The 18,622-nt window shown below is 41.7% G+C and overlaps 1 protein-coding gene across 4 annotated transcripts in view; it reads right to left on the bottom strand.

Moving 5' to 3' along the window:
• The window catches only part of EBF1 (EBF transcription factor 1), a 266,899-nt gene that overhangs the window by 95,294 nt on the left and 152,983 nt on the right, over positions 1-18,622 (bottom strand). For all 4 annotated transcript variants that reach the window (XM_066559952.1, XM_066559953.1, XM_066559951.1 and 1 more), the window contains exon 7: positions 2,145-2,226. In XM_066559952.1, coding sequence (XP_066416049.1) covers positions 2,145-2,226 — 82 coding nt within the window. The remainder of the gene's footprint in view (positions 1-2,144; positions 2,227-18,622) is intronic.

Here is an 18,622-nt window from a genome sequence, read left to right as displayed (position 1 = left end):
GGAAGGGAATGTCTCCATTTTTGTGTGTATAAAATGAGTATGGTACTATCTAAAAGTATCTGGAAATACCTTATCTTTATGGTTTTTAACCAGAACTTTGACATCACCACTGGAGACCTTGTAAGTCTCTGGCAACAATTCAAAGGCAGCTGACAGCAAACACAGGAGCACAGATTTCATTTGGTTCCTACACAACACTGCCTCAAAGACCCAGGAGCACCACAGCACTGAGATACTACATGTACACTTGGTCCTTTTCACCCTAAGAAATGATAAATGAAGTTTGGACTCTGTAGAGCCCAGCTGTTTTATTTTAAGAAGTCTATTGCTAAAAGACCAAGTTTTTAAAAAAAGAAAAGGGAAGAAACAAAAGCAGCTATTGTAAAACAATAAGCCTGGGCACTGAAGAGAACGCTGCAAGCTTCAATGCCACCCTATATGAGAGTAGGAGTGGTTTGCTCGGCTGAAAGTGATTAATTTCTTGAAAATGCTGAGGTCACGCTAATTGACATGACCTGTGTAATTAAGCAGTCTCTGTTTACACATGGAAAGCTCAACTGCTGTGAAGCTGGGTTTGTATGACAGAATGTCTTTACAAGTCAAGAGATCAACAACCTTTCCTATGTCCTACTTCCCCGCCGACACAGCTCCTGATTGCTGTTCTGAGGGAACACGCACAGGCATTTCCATATGAAAATCAGCCTGGAGCCTGGGCGAGCACAGCCCCAGCAGAGTGTACATGTTGTGAAGCAAGCTCTGACAGGCCCCAGGGGTGACTGCTCGGACTAAATCCCCGTGCTGGTGAGAGTCCTTTTCCCACATTCTCTTTCCGTGATAATGCCCTCTGGAATCACAGGAGAATCGTGACAGAGGGAGGAGTGTGGGGTGAGAAGCTGAGGGCTCTGCCATGCTAATGCTGGCTTTTACACTGATTAATTTAATCCCTGTGGCCACATCTCCTCACTTCTGCACTTCCCTGCTCAGAGGCAAATAGCACCCTTCTGCCTTCCAGCATTGCTGCAATTAAGCAGTTCAACAAAAGACATTCTACATATAAATAATATTGTCACTTACATAACATTCAACACTTGTACTGAAGTGCAACAATGCTGGAAAAGAAGCAAACAAGGTTCTGAGTAACTACAGAAAGCAGATATATTTTGGAGTTGTCTTTCTCCAGAGACCCATGTGGTCCCTGGGACAAATCTCTTGTTTCTTCCTCAGAATCCTGAGGCAAAGCCCCACAGACAAATTCTACCATGTTTGCTCCATGGGCTGTATTCACTCCTCCCACCAAAAGAGAAGGTTCTTTGACTTTCTATCCCATATTTTTATTCAGCACATACCCAGCTAAAGCATTATTGCCACAGTCAAAGACCATGTCTTCAATAAAAGTGTTGGAACAATTATTCCTCAACATTGCCACCACTCCACTCAGCTGCCAGCACTGGGGAGGTGCAGAGGTACAGACCACCTTCCCAAGGGACAGTGATGCTCTTCATCCAAAAATGAGTTGTGACACAGCTGGACCATCACAAGATGTCCTTGGCCATCTAAAGCTTTGTTGATATTTCAGCTCCCAAGCCCCAGTGCCACAAGATGCAACAGTGGGGAAATACCAGCCCAAAGCATCCCAAGAAAGAGACACCCAGTGGTAGCTTTTTTCCAAGTGCTCACTACAGGGACAGAGCTTCATCCCATCGATGCACGTTTATGAGTCTTTTCCACTGCTCAGGAGTAACACATGCCTGATTTTATTAATTGCTCTTACACCTTCCTCTGCCCCAGACAATAAACAAGATGCCCACTTGGTGTCTGCATGAAAACAAATAGTTCCCCATGGAGAGAGAAGTATCTCAGAGCAGGGGAGCCCAATAGCTGAAAACAACAGAGAGGTCATTTTGATTTTTCCTTTTCATGCTTTCCCTTCCGGTGGAGATGACATTATCTTCAAGAGTGCTCTCTTCCAGAGCAAGAAAACCCAACTACTTCCTGACAATTCTGCTGTGACAAGAAGTCCTCAGGCATTATTTTGTGACCTTATGTTTTTAGCATCTTCCAGTGAATTACTAGGTTAGTTTGGGTCAAAGTACTTCTGTCCTAACAGCTGCTGATTTTTAAAGGAGGAAGCGTGTCCGACTGACCTGGAATCGACGCATGTCTCGAGGGTTTCCTGCATTTTTTAGGCAATTTTGGTTACATTTGAGGAAAAATTTCAAGAAGAACCTGTGGAGAAAGAGAAATTAACATTAATGTCTTATAAATAGGGTGTAGTCTGTATAAATATGACAGTAATACAAATACAATATCTGCACATTTGGTCCAACAAAGACTTATCAACATCAGTATTCCCTACTCAGACAAATCACCCCCCTGCCCAACCAAAGAAGGAGTGGAGCTTACATAGGCCTGATCTAGCAAAACATCCTGAAAATTTAAACACTAATTTCATAGCTCTGTTGTGTCAGAGCCATTAAAGTTTGCAGAGTCAGTCCCTCTGTCACGCCAGGCTGGCTGTGCCATCCAGAGCAATGAGGAACAGACACGTTTTTCAGCACAGCAAAAAAGGGACAGAAAAATGCTAGACATGAAAATTCCCTTGGGTATAAATGGGGTTTTGTTTTACAAGTTCACTGTCACCCTCAAGTTTTGATTTAATACAAAAATACTGAAAATGTTCCATACAGTTGAAATCTCCCCCCCAGGATTAAACCGAGTTTGTGCATAAAATTAATGCTCCAATAGTGGTTAGTGGAGCCCAAATCCCTGAGAGCAGGGGGAAGCCTTGGTCAAAAGAATGACTTCATAGAAAAATGAAATGTTTTTGATGCAGTCTATTTCCTGACCATACACAGTTCACTGAAGTAGCTATATGACCCTGACATATATCTCTAAGAAAAGACATTGCCTTTTACAAAGCCAAAGAAAAAAGCAAACATTTCACTGAAAATATTTCCTTCAGTGTTATGCATCAGTGGACTGTAAATTCATAAAGACAAGTCAATGAATAATAATGGGTCTCAGATTCCAGGCTTCCTCCCTGAAAGCCAAAGTTTATCAGCCTTTTGTCCAAAATAAACTACAGACTAAGGTCTACTAAAGCTCAGCCATGCAAAGTTTAATCCTACAGCAAGTTTAAAGCCCAGTGTAACCAGACAAGGCAACATTACATGTGCAATAACCATCAGTGACTAAGCAGAAGTTCCTCTGCCCTGTTCTCACATACAGGAGTGGGGTGGGGAACAGTTTGATCCTGTTTTACTTTAAATCTGAATGTTAACTTTTGCAAGCAGCCCTCTTTTAGCACCCAAACTGAATGCTAGGTCAGCAGAATTTGCGCAGACTGTCACCAAGAAAGGCAACACTGCAGGGTAAACAGCTTCAGAAAATCCCTTTTTGATGAGCAGCATTCTTTGCCCTGCTCCAGTTGTGATGATGCCCGTCAAACAAGGCAAGTTTTGCTGCCTGTTCCTCCATGTCAAGGAAATCATACAAGGCAAATGGCTGCAATGATAAATCGAAACTACGAGGGACTGTTTTCATTAAAGAAATGCAATGTAATGAGGAGGATTATCAAATGTGATGCTTGGGATTATCAAGGACTAGATCTCCTGGCCCAGGAAGTCTCTTCTAGGCCTGAGCTTCTAAATAAGAGCAAGCAGTCCACATAAAATAAACATCCACTGCACTGGAACAGGGGTTTGGAGGCAGTGTTTGTTTAAAGGAAAGAGCAGTGCAAGTCAATGCATTTCTCAATCAAGCAGGTTCTGATATTCAATAATGGAAAGGTGGTGCTATTTGCTGTACATGTGTGTCTTTTTAAGCTGCTAATGGCCAGCTGTGACAGCCTGACTCAGATTGTGTAGAAGGAGCTGTCAGCACAAATCTTGGCATCTCAGATCCAGACAACTGCTTGCCACCAGGCGAGGGTTTGTACTTGTGCCAGAATGGATTTTGAGAGACAAGCAAATAGGGCATTAATTCTGCCAAAGAAAAACGAAAAGTGGGGAGAGTTGGGGATCTTACACTTCAGATGATGGCTTTCCTGTCAACAGCTCATCACTTAGCTCACGAGCTATGAAGGGCACAGACATCAGATCCCTCTTGCCCTAAGCTGGCCCTGTCTCGTGAAACCCTGGCAGGATTCGGAGACCACCCCTCCACACGAGATTGCTCGCTGAAATAAAAAGCCTGGCCATCTGTTCAGAGGCAAAGACATCCCTGTCAGCTGGTGCCTACAGCCTCAAACAGGCCCTTATGTGGCAAAACCTCTCAGAGCCACTCACTCTTTGGGGAGAAGCTGGCGCTGCCCTGGGCTTACTGCAGGATTTTGGCGGCTTCGCCGAGGGCTGAGTCCAGCAGCTGCCCACCCGGTCTGCCATAGCCCCAGAGCAACAACCCAGCCCTGAGGGGATCTGGGGCATGGAAAAGTTAAAAATAGCTAAAAATTCCTGGTTTGTATTCGCACAGCAGACAAATAATGGGCAGTGAAGGTTGGTGGGCTGATTAAGGGTTGCCCAAAAAAGATGGAAAGCACTTTGTGAAGCCCTATGGAGAAACACTGGGCCTTCCCTCCCCTTACAAGCTCTGAACTCATGTCAAATCAAAGGCTTGGAAAGTCACTCTGAAATACAAGAGTTTGCTTTTTGGGGCAACTCTAACCCAAAGTTTCACAGTCTAGCTCCATTTGCACTGCTCTATAACCCCCAAAGGCTACAGAAGTTTCACCAAAATAAACTGCAGAAGAAATGAAGCTCATCTGTTTAAACCTACCAAAAAACCTCAGGCAAGCAAGCAAGCAAACAAAACTTCTTTTGAATTAAACCAACGCCAGAAAAAAATTAACTTGCAAAAATAACATCATTTTCAGAGGAACGCGAAGCTCACACAGCCAAGTTCACTCACTGCATGTTAAGCAAAAAAAAGTCACCAGTTTTCAGAACACATTCTGCCAAGTGCCGTATTTTAATTCTACTGAAAGACAAAACAAACGATGGGGCTGCACTTTGTTTGGGAACACACCAGGGCTGGAGTCCCCCCGGCCACACGAAGCATCCCACACTCATCCAGGCAAGAGCTGAGCAGCTCCTGGGCTGGCACCACACCCCCAGCTGATGGAACCCCCCCACTGTGGCAGGAAGGAAGATGAGAACAGATTAAGACAAAAGGAGAGCAGAGCAGTTTGATTCATGGGGCTCAGCCCAAGCTCTTGATTCCTGCTTTAGACCAATTGTTCAGGTGCCTTCATCACCTCAAGCCCGGTCCTGCCAGCATTGCTCATTAGCAACACTTCACTCTGCAAATATTTCAGATTTGGATTGACAGCACTGGTCCAGGAGAAGTGCCAAAAGAGCTGAGCTCTTTGTAAGCATAAACCTCCATCCCCATTTGCTTGCATCGAGCTTCTTCACAGTGGGTTATTTTTTTTCAATTCTAACTTTCCCTGCATTTGGCAGGACTGTGTACCATTAATGCTAACCACAGACGATATCTAGCATTAATTCTCACTACTGGGATCTGAAATTCATTTCCAAGATGAAAAAAAAAAAGTGCAAAACACAGGAGTGTCAATAAAATCTTCAACTCTCTCTCCAAACTTATGTGACTGCTGAACACCCGCTCTTCTGCCACACAGGAGTCAGTCATCAATTATCCTTATTGCTACCATTGAAGGTTTGGGGTTTTTTTCATGAATCAACCAAAACATATTTTCTGACTCTCTTCCTGACTACTACCATTCCTGGTGTGAAGAGCATTTGTGCATGTGGAGCACAGAAACACAATCCAGCTCCATGCAAGTCAGCTCAGGTCCAGGAACAAAACCTTGCATTGGTATTAAACCAGAGAATTCCATGCATCACCTTTACCCCACAGAGACATGGCTGGAGTGTAAGGAAGGGAAGTTTGGGGGGAAAGCAGTTAAGTTTAGTTTATATTTAGGTGTCCTACGATGCTGCTCAGGGCAGGCTGCAAAAACTGCTGAGAGAGTGAAGTTGCTGAGCAGTTAATCTGTGCCATGCATGCACTATAAATCCCTGAGTAACTGCAAGGTCCAGAGTAGAAATACATCCTCTGGTTAAATACAAACCCCTGGGCTGAATTAGGCCCCAAACTAATGTGAACTTCTGTCTGCCATGCAAAAGCCCTAAAAACGTGCTATTGGCTGTTGGGAATGTTCTCTCCTTTTTTCACAATTCAATGGAAATTCCATTTTTGGAGATGAAGTTGTGGGTTTTTCCCTAACAGAACTGCTGCATTTCGAAAAAGATGTTGGTGCCAGTAGGGCTGTGCTCTCACTCTCTGCTAGGAAGGAACTCTACCCCAGGCCTTGTTCCTACTGTTACTTCCAGCTCCCCAAACCAGCTCAGGAGTCCTCACTCCTGCCCCATCCTTCTGCTGATTGCCCTTGTTCCACTGATGGATCTGGTGAGCACAAGACTAGCTGGAAGTCACTCCACTTGTTTAAAATATTCCCTGCCACTCCCTGCTGGCCTCATTTTCCATCACACACCAAACCTTTTGGGTTTGTGCAACACCTTCCCAGCAGCATCCTGCTCTTTGCCGCTACCACAGGGATTTAAACTAAACCCACAGCAGAAATAGAAATAATGAAGATGTAAGAGGATTTTGCCTTCCTGCTTTTCTTGCCACTACAAATTAATACTGATGTTTATTAAAAATAACTGAGGAGTTAAATTAAAGAAAGCAAGCTCTGACATGATCTACGTTGGCTCTTCTGTCACTCCCCTGAAGGAAATTTAAAGGAACTCAAACACGAAGGCTTAGCAGTAGGATTTTCTTGCCATTGCCACAATAAATATGTCTGTGGAAGGAGAAAAAAATAGTTGGAAAGAAGACCTGCTGCATTCCTGATGCTGAAGAAAAGCTTGTTTGTTCCTGATACATTGGAGAAGTTGTTCAAGAACAGTTCCTCCGTGTGAAAATACAACAGCTGTCATGGTGCCAAGGTCAGCCAGACCAGTGGCTATCCAGAGTGAGTGCTGGTTATACAGCTCAGACCTGGCTGGGGCAAACAAAACTGACAGAACACACCTTTTCTGTGCTGTAAACACATTTGATAGAAAAAGGGCAACTTCAGACTGCTGGATGAAACACAGCAGCAAGTATATGTGGGTTTGTAAAATTAGTAAAACCAAAATACACAGGGCCAGGGCAATAATTAGCAACTTTTCATCAGATAAAAGGATTGCATGCCCATTCTGTACGGCACACCAATTCAGCAGAGTACTAAATATGTGCATAAATTTAAATACACAAGCAGTACTGGTGGAGACAAAGGTACCACTCACATAACTTGAGCACATCCAGCTCAGCTGTCAGCCTGGTGATGCTACAAAAACAGTGTCTCAAACAACCTCTGATGGGTATTTCAGCTCTGGTGAAAACTTGGCATGTCCAGAGGAACCAAAGCCAGTACAGAGGTGAGCCCAGAGGTCACCAAGGCTGACAGTGCTTTGTTTCCTTCTGCAGGGTTTTCTCTGCACTTTTCACACACTTCTCTCTTTGTCAATCTATAACTTCTCCTGCAACTCTTGGCAACTTGATCTACTCAGTAATCTGTCACTAAAATAAAAATATAGAGAAAATGCTATTTTATTTGGGAAAGCAAATAATAAAAAGGTAGATAGAATAGGTTTAGATTAGGTACTGGCAAAACTTCTTCCCTGTGAGGGTGGGGAGGCCCTGGCACAGGTTGCCAAGAGCAGCTGTGGCTGCCCCTGGATCCCTGGAGGTGTCCAAGGCCAGGCTGGACAGGGCTTGGAGCAGCCTGGGACAGTGAAGGTGTCCCTGCCATGGCAGGGATTGAATGAGATGAGCTTTAAGATCCCCCCCAACCCAAACCATTCCATGATGCTATCATTCCATGATCTATGAAATGTCCCTTTAGAAACTTCAGAAGGACAAAGTTAATCCTTTTCCCTTTGCAAGTTGACTCTTCCTATCCAAACTCCTATTATAAAATGGCAAAATTCCAAACTTAGGCTAAAATAAAGGTTTTGTTTATGCTTGAGGGATAATTTCTTTAATTTTCCAACATTTTAAAACTTCACTTGAAGACTGCTTTTGGTTTTTTGGTTTTTCTTCCTTGCAGGCCTTTTCACATAAAGCTCCCTGATCATGTCAGGTACCTTATTCACAAAAGAATAATTGAGACTTACACTGATATTTACCAACATGAGGCTGAGCATGGAAATCAAATATAGGCATGAAGAAAACCTCCTATTACCCACATGTTCACAGCTGGATTTTACTTGCCTCTTTAGTCAATAAACAGCAGTAGCTACCTTTTGTGGCATTTTTACAACAGGAAATTTATTCTGCAGAAGAGAAATTAAACACCAGATACAGCCATCTAACTCTCTTCTAAACATAATCTCTTGAGTTATCAAACATCCTAATTATGAAAAAAAAATCCCAAATCTGTTCTCTCTGTATTCAATGCTCTTACTGATTTAAAATGGAAGTCAAATCAGATATGAATTTTGCATTTGTGGGACTGTAAGAAATTCACAGGTTTACACAAGAAAAAAACAAACACCAAAACTAAAGGCATGGAAAATTATTTACTAGACAATATATATCTTCCTTCTGAACTGCAGAAAAGGTCCAAGAAAAACAATATGATGCAGAGAATAAAGCTCAAGCAGTCAGAGCCTATTGACTGAAATTTTTCAGGCAGTGCCGTAATAACAGAAATTGATGATGATGATGATGATGATGATGATGATGATGATGATGATGATGATGATGATGATAATAATAATAATAATAATAATAATAATAATAATAATAATAATAATAATAATAATATTTTTGTGAACTTGCTGTTGCTGCCGGAGCCCCAGCACTGCCAGGGTTTGCTGTTATCAATACAGTAAATATTCAGCTCAGCACAGCAAACAGCTGAGGAGGCACCCACATAATCACCAAATCAGAAGGCAGGACCACCCAAACCAGCCTTAAATTACTCATTGCTCACTTCAGCAAGTGCTCCCAGTCACTTTTCCTCAGGTCTGTATGTTCTGCACAGCGAAGCACAGCATATCAATTTTTCATCTTGCATCTTCTGGACTCCTCTACCTCCCTGATACAGAGTTATAATGCATCACAGAAATTTAGAGTAGTTTGGGAAAGTGTGTTTGGCATTTTCTCCAGTGAGTGAGTTAAAGTCCCAGAGAGACTGTTTTGGCTTCTTTGCCCAGACTTTTAATAAGAAAAGAAAGAGATAACACCACCGAAAAACAACATCACAAAACAGAATTAAGAATAATCCAGAGGCAGGTTTGAATGCTCAGTTTTTTGTAATTTAATTTTGCCCCCAGGCCTGATGTTTTAATTTTTTTTCCTTTAAAGTAGAGAAAAATCTGAATTTTTCCTATATACCCTTACTTGTGCCCAGCTCCAGTATCTAAAATTTTTATTACACTTGAACTGCAGCTACCTTTCTATCACAAATAAAAAAAAAGTTGGAATAAGTTTATGCTATCTATGTACAGGGGAAATACAGGGTATTTGGTTGATCACAACCATTGTGAATAGCAAAACAGTAACAATAAAATAAAACAATTTGCTTCAGTTTAACCACTTTTCCCTTCAGTCTTTCCCCATTTCGCTCTCGTTTCACCCCTCAAACACTAGGGCATAAAAGTGAGTTAACTATTTTTAATTTTTACTGAAGACATCAGACTTCAGTCACTGGAAAAAACGACAAACCAGCCCTGTGGTCTGTCATAGTTCACACAATGCCAGTGAATTAGCAGCCCTGCCAGAGCCATACTTTAGCAGAAAGAGCCTCTGTTCAGTGTAAGTGCTGACAGATAACAGCAGTGCTGTTATTGCAATATGATATCAGCATTTGCCTCCCTGCCTTCTTAAGGTAAACTCCTGTAACTTTAGCATGGGCACCAAAAAGCAGCAGAGGTATCAGAGTCAGGGGGTGTTGGAGAGCAGGGCTAATCCAGCCCTCTGAAGCTGCTTTTCTCACAGCAAACCCTAAAGTGTTTCACCTCAAGCTGGGGGTATCTGTGACATATTTCTTTCACCAGCTTACTGAGAAAATTATAAAGATTCACATGGTAAATATTTCATGTGGGGGACACACATTTCCCACCTTTTCTTGGACCAGGCACATGTAAATCTCTTGCATGTAAAATTGTGTGCAATCTGCCTGCACATACAATAATTACTGATTCCTCAAATGACCTGACCCCAAGAATATCTTCAAGTTATATTGACACACTGGTGTCATCACCCAAACCTGCAAAACCCAGGGGCTGAGGCCATTTAAAGGACAGGTGGGAGCCTCCAAAGTACTGAGAAAAAATTCTGCACAAGCAGAAGATGAAGTTTTACTCAAGCCCCATCTGAACAGATGCATCCTCCAGCATTTACACCAGGTGTAGACATGATCTTATAATGGTGAAACCTCCCAGGACCTGGCTCAGAACCTGAGCTCAGAATCTTCATTTTGTCAAGATGCCTTTTTTGAGTGGAAAATGCTTTATGATAAAAACAATTTTAAAATAAAAAATAAAAAGGAGCAGGAAGTCTGCTTAGACTGACATGGAAATTATTTTGACCAGATTTATGTGTAGGACTGATGGCCTGAAGAGAGAGAAACAACCAAGATGCTGTTAGATCTCTTATTTACAATAACCTATGGTATACACCACTAATGAGTCAGAAGAACATGAGATCAAGAAATTGATTATTGAGTAAATTCATGTCTCAAAAACATTAAAAATACACAATCCAAGGAGTTTCCAGAGAAATGCAGGAACTTTTCACAGTGCTGTATGCCCATGAGATGCTGACTCAGGGCAAGCTTAGGGGTTCTTGGCTGCAGCTGCTCCAGTGCCTTGGGATCACTGCCAGCAAGATCTACACTGCAAGACTGTGGGATTTACTGCTGGGATGACACCTCAGCTTCTGCATCACTAAATCCTCCAGAGAACTGCAACAGCAATGGACAAATTTAAAATGTGCCTGTAAATCTTCTGTTCACACAGTCCTGGGTGGAACTTAGCTCACTTGAACCACCTCAGTAATTACAGAGAAGTATTTGGGATTGATTGCATCCCCTCCTAAGACAACTTATGCTTCAAAGAACACATTAAATGTTTGCTTCAAATAAAGTAGCAGCAGCAACGGACATCATGTGGGGGAAGGGAAAAAAACCAATAAATTAATAACTTTAAACTATTAAAAGCCAACTTTTAATAAATTAAAAACTAAAATGATCTGGGAACCCAGTCAGTCATTGACAAAGGACAATATGACAGAGATGCTGCTAGGAGATGTGATTTTGCACTTTTATATAAATAAAGAAAAAAAACCCAACAATTAAAAGAAATCTTTTAAATAAACTAGTAGGGGTGAGTCTAGAATTGGCTGTCCAGAAAAAAATATACATGCAAATGTACATTTGTATTTACAAATGTACAAGACAAGATCAAGTGCAAAAATGTTGTGGAAGAAAGTCAAGTGCTGCCTTCAGCTCCTGCCCACAAGCTGGACATTCCATCCAGGGGTTCCCATTGTTTCATGATATTTAAGAGAATAAAGCCCTCGTTTCCTTTGCAGCAGGGAGCTCTGGCAGTGAGCACAGGATCCGGAGTGTAGTGGCTATTTTGAGAGCTGGAAGGAAGCAAGAGGCTGTTCTGTGCAAAGGCGGAGGCACTTTGAGCTGTGTGTGCAGTGGTTCAACAAGAGAAGACATGCCAGGGGTACTTGAAGGGGATCATGAACTGCCTTGAAGTATAAAATGCTGCAGATTTGTGTGTGTGTGTGTGGACAAGCAACCCAAAAACTGTAAAATTCATTGGGATTTACCACAAATGGGGAAAAACTGAAAGAGGAAGGGGAAAAGAGATTCTGATGTGCTGGTTGCTGGTGAAAGGTTCACCCTATATGTAAGTACTGCTGAAGATGTCATCAATAAATATTGCATATGTCTGCTACCTTTAACATAACATTGAAAGAGCTTAATTAACCTAAGAAACAATGACCTCTGCAGCACGCACGTAGAATCCAATCATATCTGCTTATATCACAAGTTTTGGACTAAGTGCTTCAGAGCTTTTCTTAAAGCAATGAGCCTTGAATATGTAGGAAAAAGACTTTTGCTGATGTCCTTTTCTGTGTCAGAGAGATGTGGGAAAGGCATTGTAGGCTGCAGCTGCAAAGTTATCTCTTGTACCAGTTGGGAAAGGTGATCCAGCTAACAAGAGTATTTTCTCCTGCCCTTGAAGCCCACCCTCCAGTGAGGGTACCCAAGCTGAAGGACAAAACCCCAAAACTGGAGTGGAATTCAGATCAGGATGCTGGTGACAAGTTAGAACCAGAGCAAAGCAAAGACATGAGTTGGCACTTGTAAGACATTTATAAAATAAATCATGCTCGTGGTATTTTGTTGGTGGGAACTATGAAAAACAGCACATTTAGAGGGAGTTCAACAGAAAAAAAGCAGTGTAAGGGCAGAGGCACAGCATTAAATACCTGACAGAGGGGAACAGGGAACAGCTACAGACAGCTACTTCCACAGTGTTAAAACACAGACAGCTACTTCCACAGTGTTAAAACACAGACAAGACTTGGGATTTCCCCTGTATTTATTGATGTCTGTGTCTCAGATGCCCTTCTGTGTGAAAGCAGGGATGAGACCTGTGATTAGTCAGATTTACACCCACAAAACACAGAGCATGAGGGTAAACAAAGTACTAGATGAGTACTTCAGAAATATGAATTTTCTGTGTTGTTGCAGAGGACAGCATCAGCAATGGAGACTTTACAATGAGCAGTTAAGAAACCTTGCTAAGCAGCCAGGGCAGAAAGATAAAAGGTATTGTTCACCTACATCTTACCAATGGAAGTTAGAATTCAGTGGACTAGGAAGTACTGAACAACTCTTAACAACTCTAACTCTATTTTATGTTCCATTGTACTTCTTTTGAGAGCAATTGTGCTGGACATCAGGAAGAATTTCTTCACTGCAAGGGTGGCAAAGATTTGGAAAGGGCTGCCCAGGGAGGTGGTCGAGTTCCCACCCCTGGAGCTATCCAAGGAATGACTGGACAAGACATTCAGTGTTTTAGTTGGCACCGTGGTAGTCAGTCAAAGTTAATGGTCTTGGATGTCTTTTCCAACTTTAACGGTTCTATGATTCTAAGTTTTACGTCTCTGCTTAATCTCCAAATAAAAAATTAAGAGCAAATTTGAAGAAATACTGTGCAGTGCCAATGACAAACTCATCAGCAGACACATGTTAGACAACATGCTGAAATACCCTCACATCAACTTGTCAACAATTACCACCAACTAACAGACACCCCTGACAATATAATGCTCAGGGCTTGACTAAAAATACAGTTAAATGTACACTGTCACATACAAATTGCATGTGACTTTGAGTCTATTCAATGAAATAATATTACTCCAAGTTGGGAAGTATGGATCATTCTGATTACAACTGAATGACAAAGTTTCTATCTGCTGAGATTTCTTCCACTGTGCAGAATAACTGTGACAAGCACAAAATGACTGCACTGCTCCTGCAGGGAAGCCTCTCTCTGCCAGCCTGGAGCTGCAGCATTTCCTGTCTACAGCCAGCTTTACCCTTGGCATCTTCTGAGTCCTCCACCAACTCTTCACACTAAGTCCATGGATATAAAGAGGCAGGTTTGGCTCACTGTGCTTAAGAGAGCGTGAAGATCCCTTCATCTTAAAGATTCCTGACTCTCAGTAGAAGCAGCTACCTGGAACTTGCAAGGACATTGAGGAGAACACTTTCATCCTTGCAGAAAGCGTCTTGGGACTTGTTAAGACTACAGGTGGTCAGACACTTGACTTTGTGTCTCTCCTGAAAGACGGCACCTCCAGCAAGGCGGCACTGCCTGGTGTGACACCTCTTCAGCAGCATCTGAAAGGGAAGCCAACCTCCCACTGAGCCACCAAACGCTGCTTCCCACACTAGCGAGGCTTTTCCTTAGAGGACTCATCTTTGAAAATAAAGTTGTCAGCCTAGTGATGCAGTGCCAATGACTCCATTCGCTGTTGCTTTTGTATATCCTGAAGGTTGCTTTTAAAAAATGGGTTTCATTACGTAACGGGTTACAGCAAAGTGATGTCTCACAAGTTTTAAATTGAGACTTTTTTACATTTTTTTTTCTTTTTTTGAACCTGCACATGGTTTTCTTGATCTCCATCCTGTCATTTAGAAGGCACATTCTAATGTTCACCTACATGTCACTTTGAAAGCAAGAGACAGATACATTCTGTATTCCTTGGTAATAGTTTTAGGTTATTTTTTAAAGTCTACTTCAAAAGATCACAAAATAATGAAGAAAAAAAAAGAGGGTTTTTTTCTTTTTTCAAAGGAATCTTTGTATCAAATTGTAGGCAATAATGCATTTGAGATACAGAAACCAAGAATGGAAGTGGAGCTGGCAGAACACCCACAGAACACCACCTTCCCTTCATCCCAAAGAGACTTATGCTTTCAAGGTGTCCAGGCAGAAAATTTTCTGGAATTTTAAATATGTTAATAGCTCAAAGTAACGACGACTCAAGCCAAAACCCCAAATTGGAAAGTTCCTGAGCCCCAAGCAACATTCAGTCTGCAGCAGTGAAAGAGTGAAACAAATTCTGATGTGAACACGCACACCTTTTGTGAAGTTCTCACCTGAGGTTGGCATCTGACCAGAAATAACCAGCTCAGACCCCATCTTGGAGACCCGAGGCTGGGACCAAGCAGTCCTTAGAATAAACTGAAAATGTCTTCCTGAAGTGCAAGAGAGGCTGGTTTCTCTCTTGTTGCACTGTCTGTTCCCAAACTCTCTGCCACCCATTACCTCTTAAAGGACATTGGCAAATGGCACCCCTTAGGCTGTATAAATCTCTGCAGAAGGAACGGCATAATTTTTCTCCCATCACGAACCTTCCAGTCTAATATTTGACAGCCTAGATCAGGTGCTGTCCAAACATTTATTAAAACATTTTAAATGATGAATATATCCAATTATTACTATTAATGCAGCTAATACTGACTAATGAGGGGGAAACACACTAGCTTGTGTCCCGCAATTCATTACCCCTGCCTTGTCAACAATTCAAAGCCCAAAACCTAATCATCCATACCGGGCCCTGTTATATTTCACACGTCACATTTAATAAGTCACTCAGTGCCTATAAATTAATGTAACATGTCGGCGTTTATGAGCGCGGCTTTGTCGCTGTTAACAAATGATGTGCTGGCCTGGTCTGCTGCAGCTCAGCAGTGACGAATGATGGAGGATGATTTCTCTCCAAACTATAAACTGCACACTGGGGACCACAGCCACACGTGGCATGTGCGTGCACACCCAGGCTGGGCATGGGAATGGCATAGAATATACAGAATTTGGTACCTGTTACAGGTGTACTTCATACATTTTAATGTATTCAATATTTTTCAGTCCAGTCATTAAATTTTATCAGCACACATCATAACTAGTCAGACACATATAGAGATGAACACAAGTTGCCACACAGTATTATAGGGATGTATAAACAGCTCTTCAGCAAGTTTATCAAAAACACATCTCCCAAGTGTATCACGTTACAATTTCACTCACACCACTTTAAGCCAACCAAGTTTATAGATACTATCATTTATAACAACACAACACACAGGTGAGGCCAGACCTTGGGTTTGATTTACAGTTAGTCTGAACACCTGTATATTTCCATTCTTAGTGCTTCCACAGCCAATCACAGCTTGAAACAGAAATGAAACACCATAGAGTTGTATTGCAGAATGTGGTGCTAAACTGCAGATGACTGGCACAGCACCAATACTTCCTTTACTACTTCTTGAGCAAAACTGATTTTTTTAAACAATAAGAATAAAGCATAACTTAAAGTAACAGAGTATATTAAAAATGTACATGTGATATACATGTACTTTTTAAAACCCTTTTCCAATTTTCCTGAAAAAAACTGTAAGCACTGGAAAGCAACAGGGAAAATGTTGGCATCTTTTGGTTACTTTGGTTACAGCTGTGGCAGGTTCAGGATTGAGGAAAAACATCTGGATCTACATACAACCGCATTAAGTACTATGTGCAGTAATAAAACTGCATGTTGCAAATGTACACTGTGGCCAGGAGGGAAGTTGCCACTGGAACCAGTTTTTATGGAGCTCAAGAGATTTGTCAGCAGCAGCAGCAGAAGACAGATAAGGAAAGGACCCCTGGCAGTTGAGCTCCTCACCTCTTGAAAAGCTGACTCTCACCAAAGCACAAACCAGGACCCCCATTTTTGTTTTATAACAAAGCTTTCCTGATAGTAAGGCCAGTTTTGCCCATATGGTCTCTTTTACAGTGTTGTATTCCATTACAGCAACAGATTCCTTATGGAACAGAGCATCCTGGAATACACACAATAACGCATTGGGGATGAGCTCACAGCCAGCCTGGGAGAGACAGATTTGACTGAATTCTCTGGATGCTTTTATTGCCTCTGTTGGGAAATGACAGTCTGTAAAAAAGGAAGATTTGTGGGAAAGGATCATGTCTGAAGGTCTGCCAGCACAAAAAACGTTCTTAGACAAAAACCTCTAGTGTGACAAAACATCATCTTGAGAAAGTTCATAAGTGAAAGCTCTTCACTTAATCTCGGCAGCCATGACTCAATGCTTCCATGTCCTGCTGAAGCAGAATCCTGAAGAGCAGTGCAGCAGAAAGTCACACTTATTTTCCAAAATCAGTCCACCCTGGAAGGGCCATCCCATGGTTACAGCACTAGAGCAGGACACCGAAGACCTACATTCCTTTCTGTGCTTGCTACACTTTGGAAGCTGCTGAGTCGCTTTCAGGCTGCTAAAGTTGCAATTAAGCCCTCTAAAAAGTCCTCCTGCACATTTTACTGCATCCTCAGAAGTCAAAACACCTTTAAAAATCTACCTTTAAATCTCTCTGTCTTCTTTTCCCATCTTTAAAATAGGGATCATGACACTTCTCTAGCACACAGGTACCATACAGATAGATAAAGACAAAGACACTTTCTAAAAGGTGTCACACACATCTAGGATTCTCTCATGTATTGTTGGCTTAAAAAAAAAATCTTAGATATTTTTAAAGACTTCTGATATATAAAGGGGAAACGATGTAGGATTTCATAGACTTTAAATGTCTCTGAGAAAATTATTCTGTATAGGCTGGATCACTGAAAGAACCACACTTACCAATTTGTTTTTCTAGGTCGTGTATGGGATTTTTTTGGCACTTCATAGCTTTAGAGCAATAGAGATGGTAAAATTCTGTTGAAAGGCTTGAGCATCACTGCTCCTGCACTCTACACACCACTTCTTGTTGAAGGAAATTATTTGGGAGTACAGTCTGAGATCAGCCACAACAGCAAGACCAGTTCATCAGTTAAGGCTCAGTGGTGCCTCAGTGTCCCCACAGCCCATCATTTGCAAAATGCTAAATGTCATGAAGACCCAAAAAACCCAGGGCAACACATTTTAACAATTTCACTGCAGAAAATTTACTTAGTAATTGCCTAATAAAACATGTCATTTTCTCTAAAAGGAATGTTGTATTTCTAGCACCCAACAGAGAAATTACATGGTGCAAACCCATCCTCCAAGTAACTCTCAGACAACACCTATGCAAGCAGAAGCTGGGACCACTATTCCTGACCAAAACCAAATTATTAGAGCAGTGAAGCCCAAATAAACAGCATCACCATAATTAAATAATGTCAGCTGCACAGCACCCCCAGCACCTGGGTTCTTGTAATCCCATTCTCCTCCCTGTCATTCATTTACCATTTTTACTCCTTTTAGTCAAAAATTTTGTGGGGCAGCACAATATGATTTGTATAGAAATCTGACCTACCAGAGGTCTCCAGGTACTACCACAAAACATATGACAGAAAAGAAAAAGCTTCATAACCTTTTGGGTTTTTTTTTTCCCTTACATTTCTTAAGCTTTAAATGGGCAGGAAAAGCAAAAAGTAAGCTGAGTGCCAACATGAAATCTTGGTACTGACTGCATGCACAGCAAACACACTTAGCTCTAAAAACTTCTAAAACTCAATGAGATAAGTGGAGATTGCAAAGAAGTCACCATACAGGCACTGATGGAGAAAGCATTAAAAACATGTGAAGTAAACCACCCTGTTGTAAGGGATTTATGGAAACTCTGAAATCTTGAAAAGGAGAGAAATCTGCATGACAATAACATTGTTTCCTTCTCTGAGGGACCCTTAGGTCTCACAAAATCATACAGAAAAGAACACAGCTCTTTTCAATTCAGCCCATTGTACAGAACAGTGAATGTCACAAGTTTTATTTTACAATGATTTAACATCAAGAAAAATAAGGGCTCAGGCAGCGACATATTTTCCTCAAGAATTTATTATTCACCAAAATGTTTTGTTTTGCTGAAACATTTCTTTTTGCTCTATTTTTTTTCTAGATTCATTCTAGAGCTGCCTTTGCCCACACTTTGCTTTGAGAGAGGTAAATTTCCATTATCACCTCTTCTGTCCCCTGCAGCCCCTAGACTTCCCCTGAGCAGTTGATGCTGCACCTGAATCACTGCTAAGCCACCAACCA

This window comes from Molothrus aeneus, chromosome 15 (genome assembly GCF_037042795.1).
Source record: "Molothrus aeneus isolate 106 chromosome 15, BPBGC_Maene_1.0, whole genome shotgun sequence".
Taxonomy (NCBI): domain Eukaryota; kingdom Metazoa; phylum Chordata; class Aves; order Passeriformes; family Icteridae; genus Molothrus; species Molothrus aeneus.
This window is presented reverse-complemented; position numbering and strand designations above follow the sequence as displayed.